The sequence below is a fragment of the Sinocyclocheilus anshuiensis genome, unplaced genomic scaffold (genome assembly GCF_001515605.1).
Source record: "Sinocyclocheilus anshuiensis isolate Anshui unplaced genomic scaffold, SAMN03320099.WGS_v1.1 scaffold415, whole genome shotgun sequence".
Taxonomy (NCBI): Eukaryota; Metazoa; Chordata; class Actinopteri; order Cypriniformes; family Cyprinidae; genus Sinocyclocheilus; species Sinocyclocheilus anshuiensis.
In genome coordinates, this window is record NW_015552655.1 from 2,011,947 (window position 1) to 2,023,754 (window position 11,808).

The following is an 11,808-nucleotide window of genomic DNA, read 5'->3' on the forward strand; positions in this document are numbered from 1 at the left end:
TATATTATATTATATTATAAAAATAATTTTTTTTAGAATCTATAACATTTCTGAGGTGGAAACAGACTTTCACATATCACATATAACAAGTCAAGAAACTTAAAAATGTTATAAAAAACATGTTTAGTTCCCAATGTGTTTTTATAGCCGGGTTTCAATACCAGACCTCATTCAAGCCGTCTAATAACATGCAATAGCACAGCTGGTTAAAGACTTGAAGAGATGACAGATTAATAGGTTTTGTGCCAGAGTGCATTAGTAAGGTTCAGGAAAAACCTCAATGCCAGAAGTTATAGGGAGGCCTGAGAGGAAGGATTGGCAGTTAACACGTTACCTCTCGCCACAGAGAGTTGCTGATCCACTGGCCTGCCCTGTCAACACTGTTAGGAGTGACCTCAGCAGGGCTTTGGGTCTCAGCAGTGACCCTCAGTCTCACTGGGGCTCTCTGAAACGCCTGTCGTGTTGGTGTGTGTGGATTAGTGCATTGACATGTTTAGGTTTGGAGGAAAATGAACAACACATTATTTCCAAATCTGCGGTATTAAAATTTGACAAAGCAAAAAAAATGCTTTCTTGTCCATTTACTGAATAACAGACCAATCAGGAATGAGTTAATGTACCTCAATGTCATCCTATATGTAGATACACACAACACATGGTGATAAGAATAATATTTTTTGTCCATCCGACAGCTGTATATCAGCTTTTTACCTCCAGCTCTGCCATTATCTTCTCATCTTCATCCTCATCTTCCTTCATCCCAGAAGCAGCGATGACCGGAGGTGTGGATGATGGTCGGGGCCCATCGGAAGTCGACGGACGTCTCAGTTTGACAGGAGGCGTCTGGGATTGAGTCGGTACTTCAGCCTCCTCTCTGTTCTCCATCTTCTCCAATTTCTACAAAAATAAGACGTGTATGAAAGAGCAACCTAATAAACATCTGCAGGCACAGCAAGATATGAAGCACAAGAAATATTAACAGCTGCAGCAAAGGAAATAAAGCTTTAATTTACAGTTAAAAGCCAATCAAGTGCAAAGTACATATCCATTATTTTGTAACTGCTTATAACAAAAGCATTTGAATTTGTTACTAAGCTACTACTCCTTGAAATATAGCTCAATTATCACCAAACTGGTTCAGATGATAAGTTTACCAAACAGAAATGACTGAACAGAGTTTTGATATTCCTTTTTGTTATGATGAAGTAAATCTAATCATTTTGATCGAGAATTAGAATATATAGAAAAGAATACATGCTATATCTTGACAAAACTTCAATCTATCGAAATGAAAGTTGGCACACTTCATTAGTACCACGATCTGAGGGTACATGCCAAATTTGGGAACAGCGTCAACTACAGGTCATGAGATCATTGTTCAAAAGTTATGATGATGTGAATCTAATGATTCTGACACAAAATTAGAATATATAAAAGAAAATAGATGCTATATCTTGGAAAACAATGATCTATTGAAACAAAACTTGGAACACTTCATTAGTACCATGATCTGAGGATCCATGCCAAATTTGGGAACAGCGCCAACTACAGGTCTTGAGATCAGTGTTGAAAAGTTATGATGATGTGAGTCTAGTGATTTTTGACCCAAAATTAAAATGTATAGATTGAACAGATGCTATATCTTGGCAAAACTTAGATCTATTGAAACGAAACTTGGTACACTTCATCAGCACCATGATCTGAGAGTACATGCCAAGTTTGGGAACAGCACCAACTACAGGTCTTGAGATCATTGTTCAAAAGTTATGATGATGTGAGTCTAATGATTTTGACCCCAAATGAGAATATATAAAAGAAAATAGATGCTATATCTTGGAAAACAATGATCTATTGAAACAAAACTTGGAACACTTCATTAGTACCATGATCTGAGGATCCATGCCAAATTTGGGAACAGCGCCAACTACAGGTCTTGAGATCAGTGTTCAAAAGTTATGATGATTGAGTCTTAACGATTTTGACCCAAAATTAGAATATATAGAAGAGAATAGATGCTATATCTTGACAAAACTTCAATCTATCGAAATGAAAGTTGGCACACTTCTTTAGTACCATGATCTGAGGGTACATGCCAAATTTGGGAACAGTGCCAACTACAGGTCATGAAATCATTGTTCAAAAGTTATGATGATGTGAATCTAATGATTCTGACACAAAATTAGAATATATAAAAGAAAATAGATGCTATATCTTGGAAAACAATGATCTATTGAAACAAAACTTGGAACACTTCATTAGTACCATGATCTGAGGGTACATGCCAAATTTGGGAACAGCGCCAACTACAGGTCTTGAGATCAGTGTTCAAAAGTTATGATGATTGAGTCTTAACGATTTTGACCCAAAATTAGAATATATAGAAGAGAATAGATGCTATATCTTGACAAAACTTCAATCTATCGAAATGAAACTTGGTACACTTCATCAGCACCATGATCTGAGGGTACATGCCAAGTTTGGGAACAGCGCCAACTACAGGTCTTGAGATCAGTGTTCAAAAGTTATGATGATGTGAGTCTAACGATTTTGACCCCAAATGAGAATATATAAAAGAAAATAGATGCTATATCTTGGCAAAACTTAGATCTATTGAAACGAAACTTGGTACACTTCATCAGCACCATGATCTGAGGGTACATGCCAAATTTGGGAACAGCGCCAACTACAGGTCTTGAGATCAGTGTTGAAAAGTTATGATGATGTGAGTCTAGTGATTTTTGACCCAAAATTAAAATGTATAGATTGAACAGATGCTATATCTTGGCAAAACTTAGATCTATTGAAACGAAACTTGGTACACTTCATCAGCACCATGATCTAAGGGTACATGCCAAATTTGGGAACAGCACCAACTACAGGTCTTGAGATCAGTGTTCAAGAGTTATGACGATTGAGTCTAACGATTTTGACCCAAAATTAGAATATATAGAAGAGAATAGATGCTATATCTTGACAAAATTTGATCTATTGAAACAAAACTTGGCACACTTCATTAGCACTATGATCTGAGAGTACAAGCCAAATTTGGGAACAGCACCACCTACAGGTCATGAGTTCCAAAATTGGCTATTTTTGCTCATAACTTTTGAAATGTCAGAAAATCATGAGCTTTTTGTGTTCCTTGGGTCATGCTGAATCCATTGATACTAATTTTGCCAGGATTGGATGAATGTTGCCTGTGATCCATTTTGAAATTTGTTGCAAACTATTCTATTTTTTAAATGCTTTAATGTATTCACACAAAATTTGGTGCAAATAATCGACAGCATACCCTTAACGTGCCTGAAAATTTTAAAGACAGTGTCACCTAGCATTCAATAGATATAAGGCTTATTACAAAAATGCTTAACTTTTGAAAATTGTGGTTCACCTTCACACTCTTGTTTATAGTCATTACTTCTCCACTGCTGTTGGTCGTGAGCCCAAGGCCTGATGGGAAACTTCGTCGTGGAGGAGGAGGGGGTGGAGACTTGGACAGCTTCTCTGTACGATACCGTGGCACTGTCAACTCCCCTGATCAATCAATCAAATCAATCAATAAACCTATTAATTTGTCTAATGATCAGTCAAATCATAAAACAATATAGCCAAATTCACAAGGCAGTTTCTGTAGTTCTTGGCGCAATGATAATGAAACCTCACCTGAACCCCTGCGTGGGATGCCGTCTTTGCTGGGTGGTTTTGGTGGGGTTTTGCTGGGCTGATGTTCAGGTGTTAAGCTAGGAGTAGAGGATGTTGAGCCGTGAGCTGGGAGGGAGGACAGCTGGGGTTTTGGCGGTACAGCCGGTTTCGTGATCTGCTTGGCGGCGAAGTCCAGATCTGGAATGGCCTTCATCAGCTCAGCTTGAGTTTCCTCCAGCAGACGATTGATGTCTTGAGCGCTGAACTGGGTCAAACTGGCTCTCTTCTCCTCCCAGTCTCGCTCTGCAGCCTAAAGACACACACCAACATGTGTTATCACACAGAGGTTCCCAAACTTTAAATAATTCTCAACCAGGGATGTGATGCATGTTTTTAGAGTGCCAGGTTTTGGAGAGAGGAAAAGGCTAAAGTTAGCAAAACAATTAAAACCTTTTAAAATTGTAATATTAATGTAAAAGAAAAAGTTACATTTATTTGATTATATTTATAGTACTTTTAAAACTTTCAGGTCTGGAAATCAACAAAGAAAAAAAAACAGTCCAACCTTAAAAGATTTATAATATTGTATACCATATATTTTTATAATAAATTATTTTTATTATAATTGTTGTTGTTATTAATAATAATAATACATTATTATTATTGTTATTATTATTATTGTTGTATTTAAACCCTCAAAAACACTTGTCTGCCAGCCTTCGGTAAAAATTCTGACATCCGTGAAAACACAAATATGAAAATGAAGTGTGTTCATTACCAGTCGGACCTCCACGGACACTCCTTTGTCAGATTCTCTGCGTGCGGGAAGGTCTTCCAAGCCGCTGGTCTTTATTGGACCTGCGGAGGTGCCGTCCAGTTCAGGCATGATGGGATCTGTTGCCCTGGCTCCTGCCAGCCAGTTACCCAGCGTGGTGCTGCCAGAAATACCACCGATGCTCATACTGACACCAACAGTAGAGCCGAGCACGTTAGATAGACTAGTGGTGCCTCCTAAAATCAATAAATCAATGAATAAGTTATCCAGCGTGCACCAACCAATAAATGTTACTAAAGCTTGTTTTGTAAATATATAAGTTAAAAGAATAGTTCACCATTAAAATGTGCTGTAAATGTACTCACCCTTACGCCATCCAATATGTAGATGAGTTTGTTTCTTTATCAGAACAGATTTGGAGAAATATAGCATTACATCACTTGCTCACCAGTGGATCCTCTGCAGTGAATGGGTGCCGTCAGAATGAGAGTCCAAACAGCTGATAAAAACACAATCCACACCACTCAAGTCCATCAATTATTATTATATGTTTCTTATAAACACGCAGCTTTTCTCTTCATAAGATGTTAATTGATGGACTGGAGTGGTGTGGATTACTTGTGATGTTTTTATCAGCTGTTTGGACTCTCATTCTGACGCTAAATTTCTCCAAATTTGTTCTGATGAAGAAACAAACTCATCGACATCTTTGTTGACCGGAGGGTGAGTTAATTTTCATTTTTAGGTGAACTACTCCTTAAATTATTCAAAATGTCAAATAGAATGTAAAACTGGTGATTACCTTTACTAGAAGCACTCGTCAGGCCAGGATTTGTGGTATTAGTGCCCAGGGAGGCAGAAAGAGAGGCAGTGGCTGATAAGGTGCCCCCGAGGTCGGGCAGATTTAGAGAAGGGCTGTTGAGAATATCTAGATCAGAGCTCCTGCTGAAGTCAGCGTCACTCACGCTGGAAACTGAACTACTGAAGTCATCGGGTGTCCTCCACACACCTTCTGATACCTGCCTGTACACAAACACACACTGAGGAATGCTTTAGGCATGGCACTAGAGAACGTATCCGAACAGGAGTGAATGGTTACATGTTTGTGTGCGTTACCTTCGTAGTAGAGCGAGTGTGTTGGTGATGTTTCTGCAGCGCTTCAACAGGGCCTCCAGTCTGAGCGGTTCCTCTTTCAGAAACTTGACGGCTTCCACCTCCACCCTCAACACCACACGCATCTTACTTTGTAAAGTGGGGAACTGATCTAAACACATAAATTGTAGAACATAATACATAGGATTAGCTTATAGTTGAATTATAGAGATTTCCACATTTTCCCAAAAAAAACATGTTGCCTACAGAACACTGCACAAAACAACTATGCACTATTTATGTACTGACCAAAGGCGCAACATCGCTACTGTGCAGTGATTACAGAGCAAGACCAATGTAGTCCAATTAAGAGCGAATGAGTCTCATAAAGCCTTTTTTTAGTGAATCAAATTTATTTCACGTAACCAAAGCAGTTTGATTCCTAAACAAATGTCTCTAATGAGACGATTATTTTTAGTGAATTAAAACATATAACACAACCAGTGTAATCCAACTCCTAAAAGAATGATACTTATAAACTGGCTCTTTTTAGTGAATCAAAAGCATACAGTGCAACTTGTATATTTCAACTCCTGAATGAATAATTTTTAAGATCTGGATCTTTTAGTAAATCAAAACCATTCAGCTCAACCAGTGTAGTTCGACTGCTGAAGGAATGACTCTTATGAGTCAGTTCTGTTTAGTGAATCAAAAATAAATAGCACAATTGGTGTAGTCTGACTCTTTAAATGAGAAATGGCTCGTCATTGATTTAATTTAATTTAAATTTTTAGTGAATTAAAAAACATACAGCACAATAAGTTTAGTTCGATTCCTAAATGAATGACTTTTGAGCCAGTTAATTTTAGTGAATCAAAAAAAAAAAAAACATACAGCACGATCAGTGAAGTCTGATTCCTGAACTAATGACTCGCATAAGTTGGTTCTTTTTAGTGAATCAAAAACATACAGCACAACCAGTATCGTTCGACTCATGAACAAATGACTCTTAGGAGTCGGCTCTTTTTAGAGAATCAAAATCATACAGCACAACAAGTGTAGCCCGATTCCTGAAAGAATGACTCTTATGAGTCGGTTCTTTTTAATGAATCAAAAACATACAGCACAAGTTTAGTCCTCTTCCTGAATTAATGACTTTTAGAAGCCAGTTCATTTTAGTGAATCTAAAAACACAGCACGTTCAGTGAGGTCTGATTCCTGAACTAATGACTCTTGTAAGTCAGTTCTTTTTGTGAATCAAGAACATACAACACAACCAGTATAGTTCAACTCATGAAAAATGACTCTTAGGATTCAGCTCTTTTCAGAGAATCAAAAACATACAGTACAACAAGTATAGTCCGATTCCTGAAGGAATGACTCTTATGAGTCGGTTCTTTTTAATGAATCAAAAACAGAGTACAGCACAACCAGTGTAATCTGACTTGTATGAGCCAGCCCTTTATAGTGAATCACAAACGTACAATGCAATCAGTATAGTCTGACTCATGAACGTTTCTTTGTAGTGAATCAAAAATGTATACAGCTCAACTAGTGCAATCTGAATCCCGAATGAATGACTCTAATTAGCCTGTTCTTTTTTAGAGAATCAATAGTTACAGACTAGTTGTTCATTACAACTGTACATTACAAATTTTGTGTAAACAAACAAACCAACTATCATCTGATGATGGATTATTATTATTATCTATTTATTTAAAATAATCATTAATGGTCAGAAGCATGAACACATGATACTGTGTGCAGATTCCTTTCTTTATCATTCACTCACTCTTGAGGTCAGTGACGGTCTCTCCCAGTCTCCTGAGCTCCAGACTCTTCTGTTCTATTTCCTGTTCGGTCACCAGGTGATGGTTAAGCCCCGCCCCCGTCCTCATCTCCTCCACTGAGCGCTCGAGATCGCTGGAAACACATCACATCCAACACAAACCATATGCGGCACAGTTTTTCAGCATGTGTTCTCATTCAGAGGCGTAAGTGCTTTAGCTCACTGTAGTTGTTGTATAATAAGTTCTTCTTCATTAAGGTAGCGCAGCCTCTCCTCCTCAACAAGAAGACGCTGCCGCTGTAATGGATCTTCTTGTGTGCGAGACGCCTCGATCAGACACATCCCCAGATCAGACTCCGTCTGCCTCAGTAACGCCTGGACAGAGTCCTGATTCTGCAACTGTGAGACACACAGATATACAAACCTGGATATATGAATACAATATTGCTAGATATGAACTGAAAGAACAGATACATTCAAATGTAATTATGTTTTTCATACAGTACACATTTCCCATGCAATTGGCTGTCAAGCTCCAAAACCATAAAAATTTATTATTTATGTGTTATTTCCCCAGTCTTCTGAAGCCATTTCATAGCTTTGTGTGAATAAAATGACTTATTTCTTTAAGGCATAATTTATAATAATTTTACCCCAATGAATATGTCATAAGTTAAAAGTTTTGCTATTCATCAAGCAATATTTCTTCATTCCCACATGTGCACAAGATTAAATACACAGCAAAAAAAAAAGAATATAATTTATTTGTTTTCTAAACCTTCCAGCTGAAATATAAAATATTACCAGTTAACCGTTCCCAAAATAATACACACTAGTGCACAATAAATTATAATAAATAAACAATATATAAAAATACATATTATTATAATATACTAATAACAATAAGAAGAATATCTCATATTTATTAAATATAAATTATATATTTAATATATACTATATAAATTCTATATAATATATACATTTTATATATTTTATAAATTAATATACATATATATTTAAGTAATCTAACATATTATTATAATGTCATATTATAAATTATAATACATAAATATTTAAAATATATTTAAAAAATATATTTTTATATAGATTAATTTATTATACATTTCACATAAATAAATAAATATATATATATGATTATTTATTTGAAATTTATAATAAATTCAACTATATGAAAATATATTCACATATACATAATATAATGTCAGAGTAAATAAAATATACTTAAACAGTTATTTACATTTAATATATTAATAATAATAATAATAATGCCATATTATTATTATAATACATAAATGATTAAAATATATATAAATATTATATAATACATATTAGCATATATATGTAAACAAATATATTTCATATTCATTTATTATAAATTTCAAACAAAATTAATTTAGTAATATATAAATAATTCAAATGAATAAGAATACAATATGTCAGAGTTGATATACATCATAATATCTATCTATATAAATACACAGCAGTTTTTAGAACTTGCATGAGGCTTACAAATGCACAAAAAACACACACACACCTGTAACTGGCGCAGTTGTGTCAGCTGTTTGCGCAGTTCAGCTGTGTGCTGCTGCAGGTCAGTCAGGTGCAGCTGCATTTGGAAACGGGACATTGCTATTGGCTGAGAGGCTGCAGTGGGAGGAGGCGGCATCAGGGCCAGAGGAGCAGACGGCGATGACACTAACAATCCACAGGAGCAGAAGTCATACATAAAACATTTAACTCATATAAAACACATGCAATTTCATTTCAAATACGTAATAGTGAAATCTGATCATCCATAAGCCTGTTAGTCATCTATTTAAATCTCTCTGAAAATGTCTCATTTCCATTTTAAGCACAAAAGAACAACAAAAGGATTCTGATTCTGTCTTGATCTGTACATTGTGAGTCACATCCAAAAACAAGCCCAACACAACTCAGTACATCAACAATACGTTGTATATTCATGCAACATACATTCAAATTCAGATCCTTAGGTTTGCATATACATTCACACTGTTAGAATCTCAGAAACAGACTCTGATGTCCTTATTAGGTCCTTTTAGGAACTGGAAAAGGAAGACAAACATTCTAGTACACTGACATTCAAGTGTTAGTGGGAATTTCCATACAACAAAAACATTCGGGAAGAATCCATAGGACAGACATATATAAATATATATATCCAGTGCCTATAAAAGCGAACTCCTCATTGGACTTTTCGTGCTCCATGAATCATTATGTATTTAACTCAGGATTTTGCTATTTATCAACACAAAGTGCTCTGCAGTCTTCAATAATACATATCAAATTAATGAAATGTAAAAGTCAAAGGAGGTGAATACTTTTTATAGACACTGTATATACATAAAGAGATGATTTTCAAACTCCAGGATCTGAGATCCCTCAATACAAACATTGTGTACACACTCCTGACGCAAAATTGCAATGCACAAATCGCAATGCAACACAATCTGTAATGCAACACACGTAGGGGGAACCGAGAAAGTGACAGACAACCAGACATAAAGTAATATACCTTTTTGTTTTCTAAACCTTCCAGCTGAAATATAAAAAAAATATATATTTAAAAAAATAAATAAATATAAAATAATAATAAATAATACAAATAATGTATCAGATGTATCATAAATTATAATTAAATATCTAAATATAAATATTAAAATAAATAATCCAAATAAATGTACTATATTATTTAACATAACAATAACAATATAATTTAATATAACATAATATAATATAATATAATAGTTTATTATTAACATGCACATCTGACATGAATTAGCACATTGTGATGTGTCTGTGGCATTAGCAAGAATTCTGTTCATGTTAATTTACATTACTGACACTCAAATCATGAACTCAGTCATGGACTACAGCCATAAATCACAAACCAACATTAGCTAATGTAAACCAATCCAAATGAGCTTCATTTTAAGATCATACTGCGGTCCTCGAGGACTTGGCCTGCCTGCCTCTATCATTTAGACAAACATCCTTCAGTGCGGCACACAGTTGTGTCTTATTATCACCATGCATGATTCACTCATTTAATGACCTGTTAATTGATACGCCTACTCTGCATCACTTAATTGTTCTTGTGAACATAATTAGTTTAGTAACAGCTATTCTGAAGCACAAACAGTTCAGGCTTTGTTGGAACATCACCGTCACCTCTTCATATCAATACGATTATTTTATTAACCTCTTGTATTAATATGTTCAAGCATTCATTTCATGGGCCTATGATTAATTGTATTCATTTTGATTGTTTGTTAGTATGGTAGTTTCTAGATAATGCGGACAAAACTACAGGGCACAACACAATTTGTCATTCATGTTTATTATAAATCCGTCAGAAAGGGTGTATTTAAAGCTTTTTCCATCAACTAGGTTTTTAAATGTGACAATATGTAGTGCATGTAATAAAATGTCTTCATATTTTAAACTTTTTTAACAATATTTCCTAGAAATGCTTAAGCTGCATTCAAACACACTTAAACCGTGTGGTACTCACTCTCCGGTGCAGAGCAGTCGCTCGCTGTTTCTGCTTTCTCACTGCAAGACAAACACAGGAAACATGAAGGACAATCTCCATTTACATGCTAATATATGATGCATGGATGTGCATTATTAAAAATAGCATTAAAATGAATGTTGAGAGATCCAAAAGTCATTCAAAATTTCAGGTTTAATAGTGATATTCAATAGTATTGGACTGAAGTGGAGATTTCTTACGGGCTGTCTGGTCCTCGGGTCAAAACACTCTGAACCAGTCCGGTTAAACTGGCTATCTGCTTCTCCATGGCCTCCATTCGCTCTCTAAAAACACAAAATACCATTACACACATACAAACAACATGCTCTCGCAAAACTTTAGTGTTCATCCAAAATATGCAGAGAATGTGTACATTCTCTCATACTACTAAATAAAATATTATATATAATAAAAATTAGGACTGTCAAACAATAACCAAAATAAAGGTTTGTGTTTACATAATATATGTATGTGTACTGTGTATATTTATTATGTATATATAAATACACACACATACATTATATATTTTGAAAATATTTACATGTATATATTTATATTCTTATATTTTATATTACATATAAATATATTTAAAATATAAACATAACATATATTTTTCTTAAATATATACATGTATGTGTTTGTATGTATATACACCTTATAAATATACACAGTATACACACATATATTATGTAAACAAAAACTGTTATTTTGGATGCGATTAATCACGATTAATCATTTGACAGCACTAAAAATAATTGTTTTCTATTTTAATATATTTTAAAAAATATAATCTATTAATGTGATCTATTAGTGACAGCAGGCATTTCTCCAGTCTTCACTGTCAAACGATCCTTCAGAAATCATTCTAATGATCTCTGTTCATTGATAAATTTCATTATCAATGTTGAAAACTGTTTTTTTTTTTTTTGTGGA

At 34.7% G+C, this 11,808-nt stretch overlaps 1 protein-coding gene across 1 annotated transcript in view; it reads right to left on the minus strand.

Annotated features, from left to right (window-relative positions):
- Nucleotides 1–251: 251 nt before the first annotated feature.
- The window catches only part of LOC107667159 (SRC kinase signaling inhibitor 1-like), a 55,427-nt gene continuing 43,870 nt past the window's right edge, over nucleotides 252–11,808 (minus strand). The window contains exons 7-19 of the mRNA XM_016458751.1: nucleotides 11,076–11,159; nucleotides 10,855–10,895; nucleotides 9,856–9,879; nucleotides 8,854–9,014; nucleotides 7,522–7,697; nucleotides 7,302–7,432; nucleotides 5,534–5,681; nucleotides 5,220–5,440; nucleotides 4,421–4,653; nucleotides 3,664–3,952; nucleotides 3,392–3,534; nucleotides 712–897; nucleotides 252–454 (exon numbers count right to left, since the gene is read on the minus strand). Of these exons, the coding sequence (XP_016314237.1) occupies nucleotides 323–454; nucleotides 712–897; nucleotides 3,392–3,534; nucleotides 3,664–3,952; nucleotides 4,421–4,653; nucleotides 5,220–5,440; nucleotides 5,534–5,681; nucleotides 7,302–7,432; nucleotides 7,522–7,697; nucleotides 8,854–9,014; nucleotides 9,856–9,879; nucleotides 10,855–10,895; nucleotides 11,076–11,159 (1,969 nt within the window). The 3' untranslated portion in view covers nucleotides 252–322. The remainder of the gene's footprint in view (nucleotides 455–711; nucleotides 898–3,391; nucleotides 3,535–3,663; nucleotides 3,953–4,420; nucleotides 4,654–5,219; nucleotides 5,441–5,533; nucleotides 5,682–7,301; nucleotides 7,433–7,521; nucleotides 7,698–8,853; nucleotides 9,015–9,855; nucleotides 9,880–10,854; nucleotides 10,896–11,075; nucleotides 11,160–11,808) is intronic.